Source organism: Salvelinus alpinus, chromosome 10 (genome assembly GCF_045679555.1).
Source record: "Salvelinus alpinus chromosome 10, SLU_Salpinus.1, whole genome shotgun sequence".
Classification (NCBI taxonomy): Eukaryota; Metazoa; Chordata; class Actinopteri; order Salmoniformes; family Salmonidae; genus Salvelinus; species Salvelinus alpinus.
In genome coordinates, this window is record NC_092095.1 from 22162935 (window position 1) to 22189712 (window position 26778).

The 26778-nt window shown below is 40.6% G+C and overlaps 1 protein-coding gene across 12 annotated transcripts in view; it reads left to right on the top strand.

Moving 5' to 3' along the window:
* Positions 1 to 4022: 4022 nt before the first annotated feature.
* The window catches only part of LOC139531723 (histone-lysine N-methyltransferase 2C-like), a 218524-nt gene continuing 195768 nt past the window's right edge, over positions 4023 to 26778 (top strand). For 11 of the 12 annotated variants that reach the window (XM_071328436.1, XM_071328440.1, XM_071328441.1 and 8 more), the window contains exons 1-2: positions 4023 to 4876; positions 14012 to 14173. In XM_071328436.1, the coding sequence (XP_071184537.1) occupies positions 14013 to 14173 (161 nt within the window). In that variant the 5' untranslated portion in view covers positions 4023 to 4876; position 14012. The remainder of the gene's footprint in view (positions 4877 to 14011; positions 14174 to 26778) is intronic. The other variant, XM_071328438.1, reaches the window with a different exon arrangement.

Genomic DNA, 26778 nt, shown 5'->3' on the forward strand with positions numbered 1-26778 from the left:
GTGAAATTCCAGTGGCAAGGGGGAAACCCAGGATGACCAGTATCTTCCACAGCTGCAGGAGGCAGCTGAAACCCCAGTCTGTCAGCGTCCACCTACCGCGCTCCGCCAGCACGCGTCTTTTCTCTCAGGGTGTGCTCCCCTTGCCTTTGTCGTACCAGACTAACCCACAAGGCAGCGGGACAGTGGTTGATGGCTGCCAGGACGTGTCCACACAGAGGTGAGCCTGTACAGACGCATCTCTGCGGCCCACTGCTGCTCTGAGATCCCCTGCCAGTTAGCCTGGAGTATCAAGACAACCAGTTAACGTGTGCCACCGCGAGGAGGCCTAACCCGAGTCTTGGTCATGGAGAGGCTTTGTAACGGCAAGGGGAGACTTGTGCATGAAGCCGCTCCCCAACTCACCACAAGGGCCAGCCGGCGGCAGCGAGTTATAAGCGAGAGTATGCAAGCACGTGGTAATCGGGCATGCAACTTTCCTCTACCTAGGCACTACTGCACTAGACAGTGACAAAGCAAAAAACGTTTTTTTTTTTTTTGCAAATGTATTACAAATACAAACAGAAATACAAGTTTGGAATCCCCAAGACTCTTCCAAGAGCTAGCCATCCGTCTAAACTGAGCAATCACGGGAAAAGGGCCTTGGTCAGGGAGGTGACCAGATGGTCACTCTGAAGGAGCTCCAGAGTTCCTCTGTGGAGATGTGAGAATCTTCCAGAAGGACAACCATCCCTGCAGCACTCCACCAATCAGGCCTTTATGGTAGAGTGGCCAGACGGAAGCCACTCCTCAGTAAAAGGCACGACAGCCCGCTTGGAGTTTGCCAAAAGGCACCTAAAGAATCTCAGACCATGAGAAACAAGATTCTCTGGTCTGATAAAACCAAGATTGAACTCTTTGGCCTGAAATGTGATATTTCAGCTTTTTATGCTTTATAATTTTGCTAAAATTTCTAAAAACCTGTTTTTGCTTTGACATTATGGGGTATTGTGTGTAGATTGATGAGGAAAAAAACAATTTAATAAATTTTAGAATAAGGCTGTAACATAACAAAATTTGGAAAAAGTCATTGGGTCTGAATACTTTCCGAATGCACTGTATATCAACTGATCATTACTGTGTAGCTTGTTGGCCAGTAAACAACTGTGATGATTACCATGGAAGTAATGGCTGAGTCTTACTTGATGGATCGCAAATTCTGCTCTCTGTCTAATCAATAAATGATGTTCTGTCTTGACTTGGGAATGAGTACTAGCTACCTGGTCTGAAAATAGTGTTTTCTGATAACGCTCTTTCACAGTTAACAACATTTCCAAATCTGATATATTTTTAATTGTGATTCAACCCAGATTCAAATGAAGTAGCATTATTTTTTATAAAACCTTTGGTGTTATCCCGAAGAATCCTGGGGTCGTCTACTGAATTTGTATTGATCATTGTTAATTAATTTCGTTCAATTTAAAATTGTTCACAGAGTGTAGAGTTTTGTAGTAATAAAACGTTTGTGACTTTTTTAGGAGATTCTAAAATTTGAAGTTGACAGTAGTAAGCATGGTGGTCAGACAAGCTATATTTTCTTGATTAAGGAAAATAGAGGTGTAGATAACAGTATGAAATCGATTTGTGAGAATTGTTATTGCCTGTATGAGTACAAAGTGTACTCTTTTGTGTTAGGATTATGTGCTCGCCAGGTATCAATGAGTTTGTAATCAGAGAGTTTACAGTATGCCGGAGAGCCTTGGTTGTATGTGGATTGTAGTCGGTCTTCTTAGATTTGTCCAAAATATCATTCATGTCTGTCCCAATAACGAAATGGATTCAGCTAATTCTAACATAGGATCATATGAAGTTGGAGCGTACACATAAATAAAGGCAATTTTCTTTCCATTATGGTTATATTTAAGGAAAGTGATTCTGCCTTCTTGGTCTTCGCCTTTACCCAAGATGGTAGTTCTGACTTTCTTATATATAATTATAAAAACACCTTTAGTTTTGTTTGGGGCTGATGAAAAAGTAGCCAGTTCGTACAAATGGTTCTCTATTCTATGTGAGTCCTTTTGAAGCAGGTGTGTTTCTTGGAGCATTTGCTATATCAACATGGCTTCTTGCTAGCATATCAAGACATTCAAGAGGACAGTTTAGGACTTTCAGATTCCAAGACAGAATGTTGCCATTGTTTAAAGAAAAATTATGTATTATTAATGATGTCATTGTTATCTTTAGTGCTAATAAGCCCATGGATGTGTAACAAAAAGCAGGACCCACGGGGAAACCGACCAATTGGTCGTTCCCCACCCAGAACTCCCCCGGGAACCATTACCCCTTCCCTCCTCCCCCTTTCCATAGCCCTCCCCTCCCTAGCCACCAACCCGCCTTCCCTCTCTAGGCACTTGTGTAGATCTGAAACAACTTGAAATGTGTAAGTAATAGGGTGAATGCACTTTGAATAAATCTCAGCTCTGTTAAAAGTACACTCAATAAAATATTTGATTGATCATAGTGATTCAAAATTAGATAACTATGCAGAAAGACCTTCAATTGCTGAAATAATAAATATAATAGATTATGAGAATAGTCAGATTAACTAATACCTGACATGGATGTGGTGGTGTAGTGGGAAGCTTGGTGCACCTTGAACCAAGAAGTTCTGAGTTCAAATCCCAGCTGTGGACATGTTAAATTATAATTACTGTATAAATGAACATGTACAATGTAATCATGTAAGTTGAAAAAACTGTATGTTAAAAGCACTGTGTGAGTATCCTTGCCAATAGGCAAAGAGCTATCAGTGGTTCACCAATCAGGGCCTTGATTGGCTCTGTGATGTGTAATGAACTTTTCTTTGGACAAATAAATGTTCTTCCAACGTTCCCACAAAGCATGTCTAGATCAATAATATCTTATTTTCTGAGAACATGGCAACCATGTTCTGTGTATGTTTGGTGGAACGTTGATGGAATATTCTCCTAACCCACAGAAAACAAACAACAAAACAAAACACTGAACTATATGAGTCCTACCCCTCAACACACTTAACCGGGCTCTCACGGTAGAGAAGAAGCACACTTTCATTGACCCAAATGCACACACACACACACACACACACACACACACACACACAACTGAGGACATAAAAGGAGGATATAAGTGAGCTCTGAGGGACTCAACGAATCAGTGAAGCACTGTCCTATTAGACAGTGGAACCTCTTTCAACCCATGAAGCGCATTTCCTCCTGCACCTGGACCAGTCTGGACTTCCTCCATCCCATCCTTGACCCTTAGAGAGTATCCCACTAATTAGTGAGAAAAATAAATCTAACGAAAAGGACTGAGCAGAATCAATAGAAAATGTAACACTATAGTATCATTGGCGGATGTTGATGAATGTATGGGAAGTCTTATTTGTCATCTCAAGGAAGTTGACGCATGGTGATTTAATGTAATTTGTGATTCACTTTTACTAAAAAGAAATGGATGCCTTATCCCGTGCTATAAGTGTATGTATGTGTGTGTGTGTAATACCTTAATGTTTAATAATCAACTTATAATATGTTATACCATGTACACTATTCATAACTATCAGAACTCCCACAGTTATCCTAATACTTTTCTGTCGTGTAAGGCAAAATGCAATTAATTATGTTATGCATTCCTACCAGCTAGTAGAGTAGAGACGTTGTGTTGTATTTTATATTAATGTATTTTAGCAATAGACATTACCAATAATAATCTATTCCACAATGTGATAACTCTGAGAATAAGGACTGTTGTAGCAACAGATATAAAACAATTTACTGACTTGTATGCAACACAAAATAACAGTTATGTGGTCTCTGTGCACTGTTGAATAAAACCAGCAGAAATTAATCGAAATTGAGAGAATGCATGGCTAGGCGAAACAGAATCCCATCCACTATTTAGGAACTCCAGATCTATGTTTTGAGAGTTCTTGGCTGATGACTGAGAAGTCTCTTTACCTGGATAGTGCTCCATTGTATCACTCCGCAGGGTCAGTGAGACTTTTTTCATAACATGTATTACGCGGTCTGACACAAAATGCAACAGTTTACATGTGTTTTTATTTATACATATGTATAAGCTTATTTTTTTAATACATGGTTTATTCCTGTTCGACCATTATTTGATTTAACACGTCTTACTTAATGTTTAATTGGACCTATTTCCGCGACAAACGTTGACAGGCAGTGCTTAGGTCTATCCTAAACATGGCCACCATGATGGAGTAAAGCTTCAACTTTAAATTTCACATTTTTAGAAGAAAACTTATACATTTTCTATATTTTGACAGGAATGTTTCAACGGAAGAAATTATATCAGTCATCTTATCCATATGAAATCACTGGAGAAAGTTTCTTGTTGGATTTAATACTGGTTTAAGTTGTCTGGAAGCTGGAAACGAAAAAAAAATTATTGCATCAATTCCGTAAGCGTTTTAATTTCTCTCGATAGTTTTAAAGCTTTTACAAACCTTTTGTGGGATTTTTCAAGTTGTGGATCTATCTTAATTGCAATAATTTTGCTGTGAAGAATTGAAGAAACGATTGGGATGTATTTTATAATTTTTATGCGTTTTCTGGCAGAAAGTAAATCTTGGTGGTCGAAGGGAGAGTAGTAATGTTCACTGATTGACGTACTTTTAAAGAAGCCAATAAACTGAAGAATACATAAAGGGATATAACAGTTTGTATGGTTTTGAGGCGCCGAAAGTGCACTGGTCACTTCCCCCATATTTTTGAATTGGTGGTTGAACGAGTCAGCGACACCCCTTACCCCACTTATACTAAACGAAAGTATGACATTTCTCATATGGCTTTAAAGGTCATGAAGGAAATACATCTAAACTTCTAGGTTCTAAAAGGTAAGCTGTAATGTATTTCTCTATATTTTACTCAGTTATGTGTTATCAGACGTGCAGCGAGAACCAGCCCCCTTCAAGATTTCCGTGTGGCCAATCATGTTACCGTAGAGTGCTCTGTTTGTTTATAATTTTGATTCTAATATGTCCTTTGAAGAGCGCAGCTTCTTGCTAAAACTATTTCGTACTAGAATTCAACTTAACGGCCAGCAACTCAGCATTTTACATTTCAGTTTTAATTTGACTTTAACCCGATGGTTCGGCTACTCACTCAAGAAGATCAAACAATAGTGTTTGGCAGGGTTGTGACCATCAAATGATGCAGTCAAAAAGTTGTGTTTTCAGAGCTTTGAACAACATACATTCAATCCCAATGCCCACTCTTGAACTGCACCTATGGGTTTTGACCTAAGCATATTAGAGCCTGAACGTTTTAAACCAGAGGTCTTCAACTCCAGTCCAGGATATTTGGTGTACATGCTTCCATTCCAGCCCTTTAGCAACACCTGGCATTGCATGTTATGGCCCAGACTGAAGATACAGGATTGGTTGACACTTTTAATCAGGTCAGGTATTGGTGATGGGCTGGAATAAACGCTTGCACACCCAGTAGGTCTCCACGACCTAAATTGGAGAAACACACGCGTTATGGCTCTTGATAGGACATGAGGAGAGTCCAGTGTTTATTACAACCACGAATTGCAATATATTTTCTCAATAACTATGCCCAACTTTTTAAGTCATGTTTCTTCAGATCCTGCCATTGACAACCAAGGAATCCAGTTGTTATTATAGACAGAAGTGCAGCAGATTCTATTCGATATTGTCGTCTCTCAAATCAACAAATAAGTCCTAACTCCTTACCTAGCTGCTGAGGGAGGACGGCTCATAAATGGCTGGAACGGCGCAAATGGAATGGCATCAAACACATGAAAACCATGTTTGATGTAGTTGATACTATTCCGCTCCAGCCATTACCTCGAGCCTGTCCTCCACAATTAAGGTGAGACCAACCTCCTGTGTTACCTGGTGATGTACAAGTAGATTCAAGTACAGTGAAATGCCTTTATTGCCAGCTCTAAACCTGACAATGCAGTAATCAATATCAATGTAGTACTAAAAACAACAAGATGGTACAAAAACACACGATAAGTAAGTATGCAGGGTCAGTTCCAATACCATATTTACAATGTGCTGGGATACTGGAGTGAAGGAGGTAGATACTTTTGGTCATGTAGTGTATGTGGACACCTGCTCGTCAAACATTTCATTCCAAAATCATGGGCATTAATATGAAATTGCTGCTATAACAGCTTCCACTCTAATGGGAAGGCTTTCCGTCAGATCTTGGAACGTTGCTGCAAGGACTTGCTTTCATTCAGTCACAAGCATTAGTGAGGTCGGGCACTGATGTTGGCCAATTAGGCCTGGCTCGCAGTCTGCGTTCCAATTCATCCCAAAGGTGTTCGATGGGGTTGAGGTCAGGGTTCTTCCACATCAATCTCTACAAACCATTTTTGTATGGACCTCGCTTTGTGCACGGCGGCATTGTAATGCTGAAACAGGAAGCGTGATTCATCATTCTAGAGAACGCTCTTCCACTACTCCAGAGTACAATGGCGGCGAGCTTTACACCACTCCAGCCGACGCTTGGCATTGCGCATGGTGAGCTTAGGCTTGTGTGCGGCTGCTCGGCCATGGAAACCCTTTTCATGAAGTTCCTGTGTCCTCGATGGCTGTGTCCTTATACACCAGTCAGCAATGGGTGGGGCTGAAATGGCCAAATCCAGTAATTTGAAGGGGTGTCCACATACTTTTGTATATATGAGCCAATTTAGCAATTAGGATATGTTATCTGTAAAACCCCACAGCCTTGTTCTAAAAACAGCTTTTATTTATTTGAGTACTCAAAAAATCATGCAAGTACTCGAGCAGTCAAATGTCAGATGCCCATCCCTAATGAGGACATCCTGGTGACACAGGGATGCTAGTTTGGGGTTTCACTCCAATTTGTTGTCACATAGTTGCTAAAGACCCAAACTAGCGTTCCCACTATGTCATATTAACCCTGTGATTATTGCGTCTTTGGTATGATATAAGTTCAAATGTGAGTTAGACTTGTGAAGTCAAGCCGTAGAACCAAGAATAACAAGGTGATGTCTCATTTCATATTGATCTATTTTTGTCTCGCAGAGCCTTTTACATAACGCTGAGTGGTCAATTCAACGTCTGAAGTGGCCGTACAGCATTTACTACGATGCAGCCTCTGCAGATGTCCTGGCTTTCATACTTCTTGCGCTTAGCGGAGCAGAGCTATTGTGAAGGAAGTTGTCAAGGAAGTGAGTTTTTGTTTATACAGGATGTACCGCCCCCACCTACTGTCAACCAATCATGTCAATGTGAAGCTATACGGAGCCTTCTGCATTGTTCCAAAATTTGAGGCGCATGGCGATGCGTTATGGAGCTTGATTTGGCCTTTGCATGCCACCAGAGGGTCCGCAATATCGCCATACACTCTATACGAAGTCTCTGACCACATTTTCGGTTGAAGCATAAATTGGATTTAAGACAGTAAAGAGCTAAAGAAAATGTTATGAGAAGCTATGTGCATTGTTGTTCAGGGAAGGAAGATAAAGACGGAATGCTGCAGACAGGTAAAAGTGGAGGACAGTGTGCAGAAAGCGAGCGGAAGAGGATTGTCAGAAGTGGAGGACGTTGTCAAGGAACACACACCAGGAAGCTTTTATTGATTGGAGCAGAGGTAGGAGGAGTTGAGAACATTAGTCGTCACTTACCATCTTGAAAACAGTGTTGTCAGTGTTCCAGGTCTGATGCCATCATCATTAAAATGTGAGATGTCTGACTTGGACAATTTGGCTTTAACGTTGTGTGAATGTAGACCGTTTATGGCTAATGTTTAAGGAACTTTGAAGGCTGGTTCCTTGGATTCAAATTAATCTTTGTTTGGGATGCCGACCATGAAGTTTTCATAACTGTTTTGTCAAAGAGTGATGGGATGACATGGCAGGGAAATTCAGAGAAGATCCTTGAATATAGGACATGGAATGGCTCAATTAATCTTAATTTCACCGCAGCAAATGCAATCACTCTAAAACATGTAATGGTCCTGTAGTGCTTACTTGGAACCTAGCGAAGATGGAGGGCTGGAAAAAATTCAGTCCTCCCTGATATGATAGGTCTCAACACCCCATTTTGTTTCGAAGACCATTGGGCCACACAGGTGAAATCTGAGGCTGTATTTACACGGGCAGCCCTATTCTGATATTTTTTTCCACTAATTGGTCTATTCACCAATCACATCAGATCTCTTCACCTAAGATCTTTTTCGGAACTGATCTGATTGGTCAAAAAACTATTATTGGGAAAAAGATCAGAATTGGGCTGCCTGTGTAATAGAAGCCAGAGGGATTCAGTTTTGAGCTTGATTTTTGCAAAGCTCAAAGGACACTAATAATGTCAAGAAGGAAGATTATTTAGTATCACTATTTTCACTGTTTGAAGGGTACCTAATACATAAGGACTTCATACCACATTCATAACACATATTCCGATGTCACTTACAGTGCAAATGCTGACTGGGCTCCATGTCAACAGGACTATATCTGTGAGGCTTTTATGCCAAAAATAATAATAAGCAGATTCTGGAGATTATTGCCTCTTGCTAGCTGCCCATAATGGTGAAGATGAACCTATCAGTTGGAGAAATTAGTCATCCTTAAGGTGTCGGATTGCTATATAGTGCATTCTAGCAAATCTTTGAAAAGTATAAAATGACATTCAGGAAGTCTTGAGGTTAAAGAAAGGCATGCTGGTCTTCCATTCTTAAGAGCCTACAGTCTCTTGGCATCGTTGCAGAAATGGATTGCAAACTGTTGTGGCAGTGATGGTCGTGGTTGTTAAATTAGCTGAGAGAACCGTCAACACCCACTTAGCTGCTTGCAGGCCCCTCCTAGTCATACTAATGCTTGTGCAACCATTGCTGTGTTCAGTAGGAAGAAATGGGTGATTTGAGGGGCCTGTTTAGGAGGGTTTAACGTTACAGAACATTTAGGTAGAAGGGTAGCTATAGTGTAGAACAGGTGTTATGGTCTGTAATGTGCACTATGAGTATGGTTTCATGCACACAATAATGCCATTATTGTGGATAGTCAGATTTAATATACTAGTTTGATTGAAATGTTTACATGCTTTGCAAGAAGAACGATTTCCCTAATAATCTTGTTTACATCTGAAATCAGGCTACCTGATGGCACTGATAAATGCAGAAAATTGCCAATCAAAATAAATGTTCTACCACAGCATCCATATTCCTTTTTTGGGAAGCATATTTGACTCGTGAGTTCGAACATATGAAGTTTGTATGTGAAAACGACTTCTTCTAAGAGGCATACATTGTTCCGAACTCGCTTCACTCGTGCTAAAGAGGGAGGCTCACTAGGCTGGTGGTAGCACATGTGCAGATAAAAATATACTGCTGGAATGCGGGTGTTTACATGTCCTAAAAATTAAAAATATTGCTCAAATTTTGTTTTAATCGGCGTATATTTACTTCAATTTTGACCTTACGCTGATTTAAGATAAGCAGAGTAAGATGTTTACATGACTATTGCATAACCTGCCTACTGCCATAATCTGTTTTAATATCTAATTATTAGTGTGCATGTAAATGTACTCTCATAGGTAATTGTGTTCTATTCATTACATTTGACTGCAAGGTTTCTAACATTTTGTTTCACTTCACTGAATACATTCCAGAACGCATCCAATAAGAAATAATTTTGTTTTTACATTTCAAATGTTTATTTCTACAATGAACACTACAAATGTCTCCTGACCATCCTTCACCACAACTTGACAAACACAATGGATTGTGTTAGAGGGAAATATCTAGTTCAAGATTGAGACATGCGACCTGGCAGCTTGAGAATAGCCCCCCCACATACACAAACACCTTTACATTAATGATGTTAATATTTAGTGAGTTAATATTTAGTGAGGTTGAACACTGGTGTTGGACGATAAGGCCTGGCTCGCAGTCGGTATTCCAATTCATCCTAAAGGTGTTCGATGGGGTTGAGGTCAGGGCTCTGTGCAGGCCGGTGTTCGATGGGGTTGAGATCAGCGCTCTGTGCAGGCCAGTCAAGTTCTTCCATACAGATCTCGACAAACCATTTCTGTATTGACCTCGCTTTGTGCACGGGGGCATTGTCATGCTGAAACAGGAAAGGGCCTTCCCCAAACGGTTTCCACAAAGTTGAAACCACAGAATCATCTAGAATGTCATTAAGATTTCCCTTCACTGGAACTAAGGGGCCTAGCCCATACCATGAAAAACAGCCCCAGACCTTTATTCCTCCTCAACTTTACAGTTGGCACTATGAATTCGGGCAGGTAGTGTTCTCCTGGCATCCGCCAAACCCAGATTCGTCCGTCGGACTGCCAGATGGTGAAGCGTGATTCATTACTCCAGAGAACACGCTTCCACTGCTCCAGAGTACAATAGCGGAGAGCTTTGCACCACTCCAGCCAACGCTTAGAGCGGTGATCTTAGGATTGTGTGCGGCTGCTCGGCCATGGAAACCCTTTTCATGAAGTTGCCGACGAACAGTTCTTGTGCTGAAGTTGCTTCCAGAGGCAGTTTGGAACTTGGTAGTTGCAACTGAGGACAGACAATTTTTATGCGAAACACGCCTCAGCCTTCAGTGGTCCTGTTCTGTGAGCTTGTGTGGCTTAACACTTCATGGCTGAGCCGTTGTTGCTTCTAGACGTTTCCACTTCACAATAACAGCACTTACAGTTGACCAGGGCAGACATTTGATGAACTGACTTGCTGGAAAGGTGGCAGTGAAAGTCACTGAGCTCTTCAGTAAGGCCATTCTACTGCCAATGTTTGTCTATGGAGATTGCATGGATGTATGCTCAATTTTTATACACCTTTCAGCAACGGGTGTGGCTAAAATGGCTGAATCCACACGTTTTGAAGGGGTGTCCACATACTTTTGTGTGTATGATATGTATTAGTGCATCTGTCCTTAAATGTGAGAATCCATGTTTTTATGCTCAGTGATGTCTCAAAGATCTTGCTAGTGGGAATGGGTCTGTGATGTGAGGTGGACACTTTGAAATGCCAATACTCAAGTTATAAACATGTATTATACACTTCCGATTCTGGTGCCATAGGCACATAGCCTACCCTTCAAGCAGGCCAGCAGGCTCATAGTCTGTGTTTGTGGTCTGCCCAGCGATGTTGTGAGGCTGAACAGCGACTTGGCTCTACTAGTGCATTCGAGACCTAGTAAAATAAAATAAAATAAGCCGGTACAGACGCACAGCGGGGGACCCTGCTATTTATTTTCTCTAATTTTTTCATTCTCCACCCCAGCATGACTGTGCTTAACAAAATGGCTAAATTAATTTATGCAGTAGAGAGCGATGCTGCCAAGCAGCACGGAGATGTCCCCCAATGCGAGACTTCGCACATCTGGTCTCGAAGACATTACAGATGAGTCAATGTCTGCTTTCTTCCTTTCCCCTCTTTCTTGTGCAAGAGCCTGCCTTACCTAGCTCTGCTAAATTGACACTGGTCTGTCCACTGTACAGTTGTGCCTTTCATCAAGCAGTTGTAGTTGCTATTGTTAATTTTCTCAGTTATTAGAAGTGGAGGCTAGATCTGCTGTATTCTGTGGTAGTTGTTGGTGGCTTAAGGGGTGGTAAACCCAGCTAATTTGCTCGTCAAAGTTGAGGGGGAGTGCTGTGACAGTGATGGCCATCCTGGCCCGTCTTCTATGTGTTTCTGCATGCTTTGCATCATGAGGTATGTGAAAGCAAGTTGAGTTGTGTAACTTTTGTGTTGTTACACAATGTGTTGTAACTTTTGCACAAGCATGCCTGATTCAACTAGTCAACTATTCATCAAGCTCTTGGTTAGTTGAATCAGGTGTGCTGGTGGTGGAATCAAACAAACGTGGAATGGCTGGGCTCAAGCACGGCTCCAAGCGGGTTGGGAAAGCGGATATGTTGCATTGAAAGATCCTTATGTCATCAAATTTTGCCATTCGTAGCCAATATCAATGTGCCTACTAGTGGACAATGATAGATTTATAATTGTTTATATATACAGTACCAGTCAAAAGTTTGGACACACCTACTCATTCCAGGGTTTTTCTTTACTTTTACTCTTTTCTATATTGTAGAAAAAAAGTGAAGACATCAAAACTATGAAATAACACATGGAATCATGTAGTAACCAAAAAAGTGAGATTCTTCACAGCAGCCACCCTTTGCCTTGATGACAGCTTTGCATACTCTTGGCATTCTCTCAACCAGCTTCATGAGGTAGTCACCTTGAATGCATTTCAATTAACAGGTGTGCCTTGTTAAAAGTTAATGTGTGGAATTTCTTTCCTTAATGCATTTGAGCCAATCAGTTGTGTTGTGACAAGGTACGGGTGGTATACAGAAGATAGCCCTATATTATCTATATTATTGTAAGAACAGCTCAAATAAGCAAAGAGAAACGACAGTCCATCATTTACTTTAAGACATGAAGGTCAGTCAATCTGGAAAATTTCAAGAACTTTGAGCGTTCAAGTGCAGTCGCAAAAACGATCAAGCGCTATGATGATACTGGCTCTCATGAGGACGGCCACAGGAAAGGAAGACCCAGAGTTACCTCTGCTGCAGAGTGTAAGTTCATTAGAGTTACCAGCCTCAGAAATTGCAGCCCAAATAAATGTGTCACAGAGTTCAAGTAACAGACACATCTCAACATCAACTGTTCAGAGGAGACTGTGTGAATCAAGCCTTCATGGTCGAATTGCTGCAAATAACATTAGATCGGTGGAAATCTGTTCTTTGATCTGATGAGTCCAAATTTGATATTTTTGATTCCTACCGTCTTGTCTTTGTGAGACGCAGAGTAGGTGAATGGATCTCCGCACATGTGGTTCCCACCGTGAAGCACGGACGAGGAAGTGTGTTGGTGTGGGCGTGTTTTGCTGGTGACACTGTCAGTGATTTATTTAGAGTTCAAGGCTCACTTAACCAGCATGGCTACCACAGCATTCTGCAGCGATACGCCATCCCATCTGGTTTGGGCTTAGTGGGACTATCATCTGTTTTTCAACAGGACAATGACCTCCAGGCTGTGTAAGGGCTATTTGACCAAGAAGGAGAGTGATGGAGTGTTGCATCAGATGACCTGGCCTCCACAATCACCCGACCTCAACCCAATTGAAATGGTTTGGGATGAGTTGGACCGCAGAGTGAAGGAAAAGCAGCCAACAAGTGCTCAGCATATGTGGGAACTCCTTCAAAACTGTTGGAAAAGCATTCCAGGTGAAGCTGGTTGAGAGAATGCCAAGAGTGTTCACAGTTGTCATCAAGGCAAAGGGTGGCTACTTTGAAGAATCTGAAATATCAAATATATTTTGATTTGTTGAACCATTTTTTAAATTTTTATTAGTAATGATTCCTTATGTGTTATTTCATAGTTTTGATGTCTTCTCTGTTATTGTATAAAATAGTAAAAATAAAAACCCTGGAATGAGTATGTGTGTCAACTTTTGACTAGTACTGTGTGTGTGAGATATATCTCACACACGCACACTCAGGTTGGATGCTCCCCATCCAACCTGATAGAGCTTGAGAGGATCTGCAGAGAACAATGGGATAACCTTCCCAAATACAGGCATGCCAAGCTTGTAGTGTCATACTCAAGGCTGTAATCGCTGGCAAAGGTGCTTCAACAGAGTAATGAGTAAAGGGTCTGAGTACTTATGTAATTGTGCTATTATTATTATTTTTCTTCAGTAATCTCTAAACCTGTTTAATCCATTTCAGAACAAGGCTTTTCCGAATGTACTGTGTGTGTGGATGGATTTCAGTAGAAGTCCATTGTGTCTCATGGCGTACTCAAACGGGGCACCTTACAATACAGGTTGTGTGTTAAACCAAACAAGAAGTTGTTTTCTGTTCTTTTTATCTACTTTGGTATTTGATTGTCTTACCTAGCAAGACAAATGTATCCCCACAGCTCCAATCCGATGTCCCTGGTTCAATTAATAAACTAGTCTCCTTCTCTCTCCTCTTCTCTATGCTCTCCATCCTGGTCCGCAGAATGTCATCAGAGGACAAGAGTCTGGATCCCTCTGACCACGGACAGTCTACTCCCCTGAGCAGTACTGGGGGGCGCACCCCCTCCCCTGCCCCCACAGACCGGCGCACTCGCGGCCGGCCTCGTAGGGATGCAGGGTCTGGATTACCCACACCCAGAAAGAAGTAGGTCCCTCTGCACTCTAATCATGGTGTGATGCTTAGTTTTGACGCCTTGGTGTTGCCCTCTGTGGGTTCATTGGTCCTTGTGGTAACTGGTCATCTACTGGATGTATTTTACTAAGCAGTTTGGTTGTTTTGGGGGGGCTGGTGGGAGTCTTCATTTTGGGTGGTTGTGAGTTGTAAAGGTAGAATTAATTATTACCGTAGAGGATAAAAACACCATTAAGTCTACCGACAGATGTCTCTTTGGCTGGTTCAGGTTTATTACTTAATCAACTCATGGAATTCTTCAGTAATCTTGCCATTTCTTTCAAAGCGGACAATTTTTTAAAAACATTTTTAATTGGTAATACTCATCTCCCTCAGCCCCACAACCCCATAGGTCCACTAAATGAATTTATTAAGTACCATGAATTATTAAATCTGCCAGCGTATTCATCTCCCACTACGCGGCCTCCCAAATGAATCATGAGTGCAAGGAAGGGGATATGTGCTGCTGTGGCTACATGGATAACCCAAGCTATCCCCAAACGTTGCTGGTGGGGAGGGTTATGTGTGTGTTTGGAGAGGGAAGCGGGGCGTCACAAAGTGTGGCGTGGAGCCAACCTAAGCCGAGATTCCACCTTGAGGAGCCACTCATGTGTTTTGAGGTGCATTGGCTCCGAGGAAGCCGGGCGCCCCCTCGAGGCTCTCAAGGAGACTGTCACGTAGAGTAGGCCAGAAGGCTAAACTGAAAAACCTAACCTCTAACAAATGGCAGAGCCGCAAAAGTACTTCTGTGTAAGGGTGTTTATTTACGTAGTGAATCCGGAAGAAAAACTACAGTACTGCCATCCAAAGTATACATTATGGGGACAGCTTAAAAACAATGCTGCCCCTATCAACAGCTTAATCCAAAATGGTTCCCCCCTTGAACTGAAAAAGAGGCTCCTTTTGTAGGGGAAGCCCCTCCCATCAGAACATACCCAGCACTTATTCATTAAGCAATTACCGTCATCAAAGCCTACATTTTCCACTCAGCTAAACATAATGAATTAAATACATTGCAACACGTTTCTCATGATACAATATACCAATATAACACATTTAGAAAATCCCATCCCTACTGACATGGAGTCTTCCAATATGCCCATTCACATGAACGAGCCATTCGGAACAGGCACTACAAAGCCAACCCGATTACCGTAGCTCTGGTCCTTATCCCAGCATACCCGGAAGCTACAGAGATGGAGAGAGAGGAACAGAACCAAACAAACAACACGCTCATCCATAACATTGATTAGTACAATAAACGTTGCTAAATTAAAAATGAACGCTTGTCTGTATATTCTTTATACCATAAACTGTTACTGACGGGAGGTAAGAATAAAGTGTAAAATGTATGTACTAAGATAGGGAAGTGAACTTGTGTCGACCCACATTGTTAAAGGAGCAGGGAGGCGTGATGAATGTGTGTGCTAGTTTACCAAACGCTGCCCGCGGCCAGTGACGGACTTCTCCGTCACAGAGACACTGCCTAGAAACTGACAATGTACCCGTCTTTTCATGTTTTTCCTTTCCGGTTGTTACATTTTGTCTCAGAGAAATCCCCACAATCATCCTTTCACATGGCAGACTCATACAGGAGAGAAAGTATTGCATACCATCTGTCACTAGAATACCATCTATCACTAAACCAATCAAGAACAACTCTAGAAGATGGTCTGTATAACTTTGTAGGGAGGAAGTTGGTCTTCAGATGAAGGATGTGATTGGCTTAAGGCTAACCCATTTAGTTGACTGGTCGATAGGCTGTTGGTCGACCAAGAGTTCTTTAGTCGAGCAGTAGCAATAAAAAATATATCATGGTGTACAAGACACCTGTCTGATTCGCGCCTGCCTGAGTGGACTGATCCATTGTGGTGGGGATGGAACAGTCCATCAGTCTAAGACGTGCTACTGCAATTGTTAATGGTTATGTTACATAAGAACAATGGTGCAACACTACTAAAAAATATTATTTTATAATAAATGCGCTAGTGGTCGCTTTCTGCGGTTCAGAAACACATCAGTGCGCTGTTGGGTTGGCGCCTTTTCCTAGACCATGTTGCTCTTTGTATAATAGCAAAGTTAACCAGCATATTGGTGTTGAGAACAATGTGGCAGAGGCAGCAGTAGAATGAGGAAATGACAAAACAGCCCTTGTATCATTGTCTAAGAAAAGTGAGGAGAGAGGAAACCCCAACTTAAATAGGTCTATAATCAAGAGCCTAACTGTTAAATGTGCCCTGCTTTATAAATCATCCATATGCATCTACAGGAATAAGACATCCTGCTTCTGTTGCCTGTTTGTGTTTGTTTAGGAGCCTACTGATTCCGTGAGCACCAAGCCTCACGTAAGTAAGCAATTTCACAAATGCAGCTTTTTTAAATCTTTGCTCTAATTAAGGCTTTGCACTTAGTTTTTGTTTTAGAACAGGCTCTCTGGTATTATTTCTCATTTATTTAGTGTTTACATTGTTCCAAATTGTCCGAAAAATAATATTAACTATAATACAGTTATCCTATTTATCTTATTATTACTATTATTATAATGATCATAAGTAAGGTCATGATCATTAGTAGGCTTAGTATAGCCAACATTGAGCTGTATGTAGGCCTAAGAGCGCATCCTGTTTAGTCTTAATACCGTAACTTACTTAGGACTATATTTCAATACTTATAGGCTACTGAATCCATCATTCATTCGTTCATGTCATTACACAGCATATGAGTCATTCATGATTTTCAAATGCAATCAAGCATTTTAGTTTTAGAATATAGTGAGCCTTGAATAATTGGCTTGAACAATAAATGAAGCATTCCATTTCAGAAATTGCATTCATGAATGAATGCGACTGTTTTTAGTCGTTCCTGTAATAAAGGCTTGACAAAAAAACATTACAACAGACTCTCTGGTACGCTTATTTATTTAGTGTTTACATTGTTCCAAAAGGTCAGAAATGATATTGTAATCTATACAGCACCTGTTTGGCAGACACAATATTCACGCAGCGTTTGCTCCTTACCTTCTTTTTCTCGATCTCCAGTATTTTCCACAACTAGTAAAGTTTATTCCACACATCTGACTTTCCCTGGCTTTCCCAGTAAACATTCCCCCATTTTCGAGTTGTCACGTCCTCACCATTCATTTTGCTGTCATTTAAAAATGACAGATGTGACACATTAAAAATGACACATTTTTCTGCCTCTGGAACATGTGAACTTTCATGTTCCTTAATAACAAACTTGTATGCCAAATGTAAGTACGAATAAAATTGTTAAATTATGACTCTAGTTGGTTTAGCCATGGAAAAAAACAGCATCCTTCCCACTAGCCATGATTGGCTGAGATAATGAGTGGGCTGGACATGCCGAGAGTTCGAATTGGTAGGCCATATAGCACGCTTCTGTCTATTTGAGCTGTCCAGTATGTCTAGGTACCCTCGTGTCGAACTCCGCTTTAACATTTTTTTATTCTGTAGTAAAACTGCATAAGTGTTGCTCTCCACTTTTTGGAGGACCGAGTTTTGAAATCAGTGGAATTTGAGTATGATAGCTAAGGAGATGGAGAAAACACCAATCTCCAGATTACATCTTCAAACTAAGGGCAACCATGGCATCCGACAGGAGATGTGTCCATCCATGAATGATGTATACGGGTAAAATAGTCTAAGCTAGCTACATTTTCAGATATTACACATTTCTAATTTTGACAAAGTGGTTTCATTTCAAGTTAGTGTACTGTTAGCTAGCGTATGTTACATGTATGATCTTATTATTTGTATCTGAGCCATTTGCTTGGCTAGCTAACATTGAACCTGGTTGGTTAGATACCTGCAGATTCATGCATGGTAGTAATGTCACGAGTTGGGATTATGGTTAATTGTTTACCTAGCTAGCTAGCTACATGTCTTAACAAAAGACTCCACTATGTAAGTAACCATTTCAGGTGCGTTCGTAAATTGTCTGGCTATGTAGTCCGATTTCTGAGCATTCTCGCCTGAGTGTGCCAGAGCACAGAATAACTGATGAATTTACAAACGCTCAACACCCGTTGAATATGGCCGGTGTCAGTAAATGTCGGCAAAAAAGCGTAATTAAATTGTTGCCAACAGCACAGTTACCAACATTCTGGATAACATGAAAAGAGCCTAATCAGCTCTGCTAGGGCGGGTAAAATGGTCACCATGATCTCATTTGTGTCTGGAAGTTGCTGGCAAACTAGCCCATGTTAGCCATTTAGCTTGGGTGCTTGACTGCAGTTGTGAGGTCAGAATGTTCGGATCAACCCTACTCATCGCCCAGAGCGTCCAGTGTGCGCTCGAAACGCTCAGAGTGAAACGCTCTGAATTTACAATCTGACAGCACAGTTGCAGTCATCAACCTCTGGATAACATGAAAACAACCTATGATGAACGATGATGAATCGGTGTAGACAAAGAAGGGCTCTCCAGTAGTAGTAGTACCAAAACATTCAAAGGCCATTTTCTCAGAAGTGAGTTTATCAACTTTCAAAGCAGAATTACTTTCCCATTGTTCCTCAACTGTAGTGTATGATATACCATTTTGTAGCTCTGAGTCTATACTTTTATCCAAGGTAAAAAAACACAATTTCAAATTTTGCTACCTAAGACCGATTTTTGAGCTGGTCATTCACAGGCTACACGTGGGCCATTTATATATCAACTTTCACAGGGAATACTTTATTACTTGAATATTGCCAAATGCATCAGTAACAAATATTGAACCTATTTAATGTAACCCTTGCTGTTAATAGATCGCAAAGCAGCATACAACTGACCAAAAGGTTTGGAAATGTATATGTTCACTTTAGCATCCAAAGCTTTAACGTATCTGAAGTGCAATTGCACTGTTTAGCTCAAATCTGAAGGCTGGGGGACATTTAGGACATACTGCAGATTGCTCAAATGTCCTAATGATTATGATCACACTTCCTCAATTCAAATATGGCGACAGTTTGGTATGGTTTAGAAACTTGGAACCAAGCTTGAATTATCAGTGTGGCCATATCACCTGGACATGTTGAAATACTGTATCTTCACATCTAGAATAAAAAAAACTTCAGGCTTCTGGCATAACTGTCAATTTATTGGGAAGAAATAAAGAATTACAGGTTGCAGTTTGGGGAAAAAACTAATCCCGTCCGACTCGTCCTCTGGAAGAACGGACATTGTGGAGTAATAATTACATAACCAACGTTCTCTATAGGTCTTTGGTCACGTGCATGCGATGCATACATGTTTCAAGTTAAGAGCGCAAGGGTTAAGGGAATAGGGATTTCAAATGAGGGATTTCTGTAACAGAACTTCTCTGCTTCAGCAACACTGACAGCACGATAAACACTTTGATGTTCTCTGGTGGTCGTTGCAGCAGGAAGGAGAGAGTGAGACAACGGGTGCTAGTCAGTCACTCGCTGTGTTATTTTTATTTCTTTTTTGAACAGCGCAGCAGGTCTGAGCTTGGCCCGGCACAATCCAACCAATTGCTGGTCGGACTCCCTCTGGTCATTTGTGTGTCTTAGCTATTTAATCACAGTGTGCTTAAAGCATCAGACAAGCTCAGTGAAATATAGTTGATTTTGATTAAAACACACAGGACAGGATGTGTCAATGTATGGAAAAATATACGTTTAAAAATGTCAACAAATCGTTTGGTCGTAAGAACAGACGACTCTTGGTCGACCAAGATCAGGGACAGCCCTAGATTGGCTACTTGCAAAATGACAGCCAGTAAGTGAGTGGTGTGCAACAAGCCTTTGTTAGCGCAGCTACAGTGGCTTCAGAAATTATTCACACCCCTTGACTTTTTTCACATTTTGTTACAGCCTGAATATAATATAATTTTTTGTTGTGTGTCACTGGCCTACGCACAATAACTCATTGATGTCAAAGTAGAATTATGTTTTTAGACATTTGAATTTTTTAAAAATAAATTATTAGCTGAAATGTATTGAGTCAAGTATTCAACCACTTTGTTATTGCATGCCTCTAAGTTCAGGAGTAAAAATGTGCTTAACAAGATACATAATAAGTTGCATGGCCTCCCTCTGTGTGCAATAATAGTGTTTAACGTGATTTTTGAATGACTACCTCTCTGTACCTAACACATAAAATTATCTGTAAGATCCCTTAGTTGAGCAGTGAATTTCAAACACAGATTCAACCAAGAAGACCAGGGAGGTTTTCCAATGCCTCACAAAGAAGGGCACCTATTGGTAGATGGGTAAAAATAGAAAAATCAGACATTGAATATCCCTTTGAGCTTGGTGAAGTTATTAATTACACTTTGGATGATGTACCAATACACCCAGTCACTACAAAGATACAGGCGTCCTTCCTAACTCAGTCGCCGGAGAGGAAGGAAAACGCTCAGGGATTTCACCATGAGGCCAATGGTGACTTTAAAACAGTTAGTTTATGGCTGTGAAAGAAAAAAACTGAGGATGGATCAACATTGTAGTTACTCCACAATACTAACCTACAGTTGAAGTCGGAAGTTTCCATACACCTTAGCCAATTACATTTAAACTCAGTTTTTCACAATTCCTGACATTTAATCCTAGTTAAAAGTCCCTGTCTTAGGTCAGTTAGGATCACCACTTTATTTTAAGAATGTGAAATGTCAGAATAATAGTAGAGAATCTTATTTCTTTCATCACATTCCCAGTGGGTCAGAAATTTACATACACTCAATTAGTATTTGGTAGCATTGCCTTTAAATTGTTTAACTTGGGTCAAACGTTTCGGGTTGCCTTCCACAAGCTTCCCACAATAAGTCGGGTGAATTTTGGCCCATTCCTCCTGACAGAGCTGGTGTAACTGAGTCAGGTTTTTAGGCCTCCTTGCTCGCACACGCTTTTTCAGTTCTGCCCACAAATTTTCTATAGGACTGGGGTCTGGGCTTTGTGATGGCAACTCCAATACCCTGACTTTGTTGTCCCCAAGCCATTTTGCCACAACTTTAGAAGTATACTTGGGGTCATTGTCCATTTGAAAGACCCATTTGCGACCAAGCTTTAACTTCCTGACTGATGTCTTGAGATGTTGCTTCAATATATCCACATAATTTTCCTTTCTCATGATGCCACTTATTTTGTGAAGTGCACCAGTGCCTCCTGCAGGAAAGCACCACCTCAACATGATGCTCTCCGTGCTTCACGGTCGGGAAGGTGTTTTTCGGCTTGCAAGCCTCCCCCTTTTTCCTCCAAACAAAACGATGGTCATTATGGCCAAACAGTTCTATTTTTGTTTCATTAGACCAGAGGACATTTCTCCAAAAAGTACGATCTTTGTCCCCATGTGCAATTGCAAACCGTAGTCTGGCTTTTATATGGAGGTTTAGGAGCACTGGCTTCTTCCTTGCTGAGCGGCCTTTCAGGCTATGTCGATATAGGACTCGTTTTACTATGGATATAGATACTTTTGTACCCGTTTCCTCCAGCATCTTCACAAGGTCCTTTGCCGTTGTTCTGGGATTGATTTGCACTTTACACACCAAAGTACGTTCATCTCTAGGAGACAGAACGCGTCTCCTTCCTGAGTGGTATGACAGCTGCGTGGTCCCATGGTGTTTATACTTGCGTACTATTGTTTGTACAGATGAACGTGGTACCTTCAGGCATTTGGAAATTGCTCCCAAGGATGAACCAGACTTGTGGAGGTCTACAATTTTTTTTCTGAGGTCTTGGCTGATTTCTTTGGATTTTCCAATGATGTCAAGCAAAGAGGCACTGAGTTTGAAGGTAGGCCTTGAAATACATCCACATGTACACCTTCAATTGACTCAAATAATGTCAATTAGCCTATCAGAAGCTTCTAAAGCCATGACATCATTTTCTGGAATTTTCCAAGCTGTTTAAAGGCACAGTCAACTTAGTGTATGTAAACTTCTGACCCACTGGAATTGTGATGCAGTGAATTAAAAGTGAAATTGGTCTGTAAACAATTGTTGTAAAAATTACTTGTGTCATGCCCAAAGTAGATGTCCTAACCGACTTGCCAAAACTATATTTTAACTTCACTAGGGTAGGGGGCAGCATTTGGAATTTTGGATGAAAAGCGTGCCCAAATTAAACTGCCTGCTACTCAGGCCCAGAAGATAGGATATGCATATAATTAGTATATTTGGATAGAAAACACTCTAAAGTTTCCAAAACTGTTAAAATAATGTCTGAGTATAACAGAACTGATATGGCAGGCGAAAATCCAACCAGGAAGTACTATTATTTTGAAAGGCTGTTTTTCCATTGAAAGCCTATCCACCATGCAAAGACTTAGGACCCAGTTCACGAGCTCTGTGGCTGCCTTTACATGTGGCCAGTCTTTTGGCATTGTTTCAGGCGTTTACTCTGAAGAATTTAGGAAGATACAGCACTTTCAATCAGTGGCCAGTGGAAATTTCCATTCATCAGCCATACGCCTGATCAGGAACGCGCCTTTCTTGTTTCTCCTTTCCTATTGACGAAGCTTTTGTCCGGTTGAAATATTATTGTTTATTTATGACAAAAACAACCGGAGGATTGATTTTAAACATCGATTGGCATGTTTCTACTAACTTTTATTGTACTTAAAAAAAAAACTTTTCATCTGGACTTAGTGCACGCGCCTTAAGCATTTGGATTACTGGACAAAACGCGCAAACAAAAAGGAGATTTTTGGTCATAATGAGGGACATTATCGAACATTTTTTTTTTCCTGTCTAACATGGAGACCTGGGAGTGCCACCAGATGAAGATCATGAAAGGTAAGTGATTAATTTGAATGCTATTTCTGACTTTTTTGACACTCTCCTTGGCTGGAAATGGCTGTATGGGTTTCTGTGGCTTGGTGCAGACCTAACATAATCGCAAAGTGTGCTTTCTCCGTAAAGCCTTTTTGAAATCTGACACAGCGGTTGCATTAACTTCTTGGGGCTGCAATCCCGAGCAAAATTCAAAACAACAGAAATCTCATAATTAAAATTCGTCAGACATGCATGTGTCTTATACCATTTTAAAGGTAATCCTGTTGTTAATCTCACCAAAGTGTCCGATTTAAAATATGCTTTTCAGCGAAAGCACCACAAATGATTGTTAGGTCACACCAAACCACAATAAGCACAGCCGTTTTTCCAGCCAAAGATAGGAGTCACAAAAAGCACAAATAGAGATAAAATGAATCACTAACCTTTGATGATCTTCATCAGATGACACTCATAGGACTTCATGTTACACAATACATGTATGTTTTGTTTGATAAAGTTCATATTGATATTAAAAAATCTGAGTTTACATTGGCGCGTTACATTCACTAGTTCCAAGAACATCCAGTGATTTTGCATAGCCACATCATTCAACAGAAATACTCATCATAAATGTAGATGATAATACAAGTTATACACATGGAATTATAGATATACCTCTCCTTAATGCAACCGCTGTGTCAGATTTCAAAAAAACTTTACGGAAAAAGCAAACATTGCAATAATCTGAGACGGGGCTCAGAACAATAGTCAAATTAGCCGCCATGTTTGAGTCAACAGAAACCAGAAATTACATGATAAATGTTCCCTTACCTTTGATCTTTATCAGAATGCACTCCCAGGAATCCCAGGTCCACAATAAATGTTTGTTTTGTTCGATAATGTCTGTTATTTATGTCCAAATACCTCCTTTTGTTAGGCATTTGGTATACATATCCAAACGCTCGACCGAGCGTTACTTCGGACAAAAACTTAAAGTTATATTACAGGTCGAAGAAACATTTCAAACTAAGTACAGAATCAATCATTAGGATGTTTTTATCAAACTTCTTCAATAAAGTTCCAACCGGAGAATTCATTTGTGTCTTGAGGTGGAACGGAACGCAAGTGGATATCATGTGCAATGCACGTGACCAGAAAATGGCTGACTCCCAGACACCTGTTCATTCTGTTCTTATTCAGTCCCACAACACAGTAGAAGCCTCATTCAAATTTCTACAGACTGTTGACATCTAGTGGAAGCCCGAAGATGTGCAACTTCATTCATATCTCAAGGGGATTTCAATGGGAACTGTGTTGAAAACCTACCAACCGCAGATTTCTCACTTCCTGTTTGGATTTCTCCTCAGGTTTTTGCTTGCCATATGAGTTCTGTTATACTCACAGCCATCATTCAAACAGTTTTAGAAACTTTAGAGTGTTTTCTATCCAATACTAATAATAATATGCATATATTAGTAACTGGGACTGAGGAGCAGGCCGTTTACTCTGGGCACTTTTCATCCAAGCTACTCAATACTGCCCCTGCAGCCCTAAGAAGTTAAGAAGTTTATCTTTATTCGTATGTTTAACACTTGTATCGTTTATCAATGTTTATGATGAGTATTTCTGTAATTTGATGTGGCTCTCTGCACTTTCACCGGATGTTTGTTTGAGACAATGCATTTCTGACCATAACGCGCCAATGTAAACCGATTTTTGGATATAAATATGAACTTTATCGAACAGAACATACATTTATTGTGTAACATGAAGTCCTATGAGTGCCATCTGATGAAGATCATCAAAGGTTAGTGATTCATTTTATCTCTATTTCTGCTTTTTGTGACTCCTATCTTTGGCTGGAAAAATGGCTGTATGGTTTTCTGTGACTAGGTGCTGACCTAACATAATCGCATGGTGTGCTTTCGCAGTAAAGCCTTTCTGAAATCGGACACTGTGGTTGGATTTACAAGAAGTTTATCTTTAAAATGGCTGATAATACTTGTATGTTTGAGGAATTTTAATTATGAGATTTCTGTTTTGAATTTGGCGCCCTGCATTTTCACTGGCTGTTGTCGAGGTGGGACGCTAGTGGTTGTGGAGTGGTTGAAAAACGAGTTTTAATGAATCCAACCTAAGTGTATGTAAACTTCCGACTTCAACTGTAATTGACAGAGTGAAAAGAAAAAAGCCTGTACAGAAGGAACTCTGTGGCAAACAATTCACTTTTTGTCCTGAATACAAAGTATTATGGTTGGGGCAAGTGAAACACATTACCGAGTACCACTATCCATATTTTCAAGCATAGTGGTGGCTGCATCATGTTATAGGTATGCTTGTGATTGTTATGGAATTTTTTTCAGGATAAAGAAGAAACAGAATGGAGCTAAGCACAGGCAAAATCCTAAAGGGAATACCTGGTTGTCTGCTTTCTCCCAGACACTGGGAGATGAATTCACCATTTAGCAGGACAAAAAACGAAATGACAAGGCCAAATCTACACTGGAGTTGCTTATCAAGAAGACGGTGAATGTATCTGAGTGGCCGAGTTACAGTTTTGACTTAAATCTACTTGGAAAAATCTATGGCAAGACCTGAGAATGGTTGTCTAGCAATGATCAACAACCAATTTGACAGAGCTTGAAGAAGTTGAACAAATTCTGGTGCCTAGCGCCATGGACATGAAAGGCAATTTGTATCAGAACTCTTTGTTCTTCCATGATCAGAAGGAGAATTATGCAATCGCTACAGGTTTAGATAAATAAGACCCGCATGTGAGAGTGGCAACACTGCTCAGTGTTATTGGAAGAGTGCCATATGCTTCAGCGTCACCTAGATCTGGGGGAAGAGGATAGAAAAAATTCAAAGAAAATCCTTGACGGTTTGCAAAGACATTTTGAACTTACCTGTAATGTGATTTATGAAAGATTCATTTTTAACACATGATCAAACTCAAGCAGAGACGTGTGGTCAATATGTTGTGAGGTTGCGTCAATTGTCGGATTCATGTGATTTTGGGTCAATGAGAGACAAAATGATCAGAGACAGACTTGTGATTGGCTGTAAAGATAAGAGAAAGTATGCTGCGTGAACCACAACTTACGCTCTGAATAAAGCCATATATATATGCAGAGCAAGTGAACAGACGCAGACCCAATTAAAAAAGATTAACACTGTCCCTGAACAGGCAGAATCTGTCAATTATGCCACTCAGAACAAATACAGAGACCATGTCGATAGAAAATGGAAACATAATTCATCGGACAGTGATCTAAGTCGGAAAAATACTAAAGAAGGGTGCACGTACTGTGGATCAACACACGCAAGAGCGAAATACCCAGCATATGGCGTTATATGCAAATTCTGTGGAAAAAATAACAATTTTGCTGAAGTGTACAGACAGACAAAGTAAGCCTGTCAATCTGCTAGAACAGGATACATGCAGTGATCAAAGTGATGATGAAGAAGCGAACATGCTATACATGACAGATGTTAATTCTGTTCAAAGTGGCAAAGATAAATGGTTTATGAACTTAAAGCTTACCCCCCTGACATGTGAGAACTGCGATTATGAACCAAGCAGCAGTATCAAATACCAGTTAGACAGTGGTTCAAATATACTCAGCTACAGAGACTTTATGCAAGTAATGCAGGATGGAGATACAAAGCCTCAACCAAGCAAGGCAAGACTAAGGCTGTACAATGGCTCGATTATTACATCCAGTAGGGGAGTGTGAACTACAAGCCAATCATGATAGGGAAACGTGCTAAAGTTCCAAGTGGTGAAAACCTTCCAAAAGCCTCTCCTTTCAGCAGAAATGTGTGAAAAGCTTAAGTTGCTACAG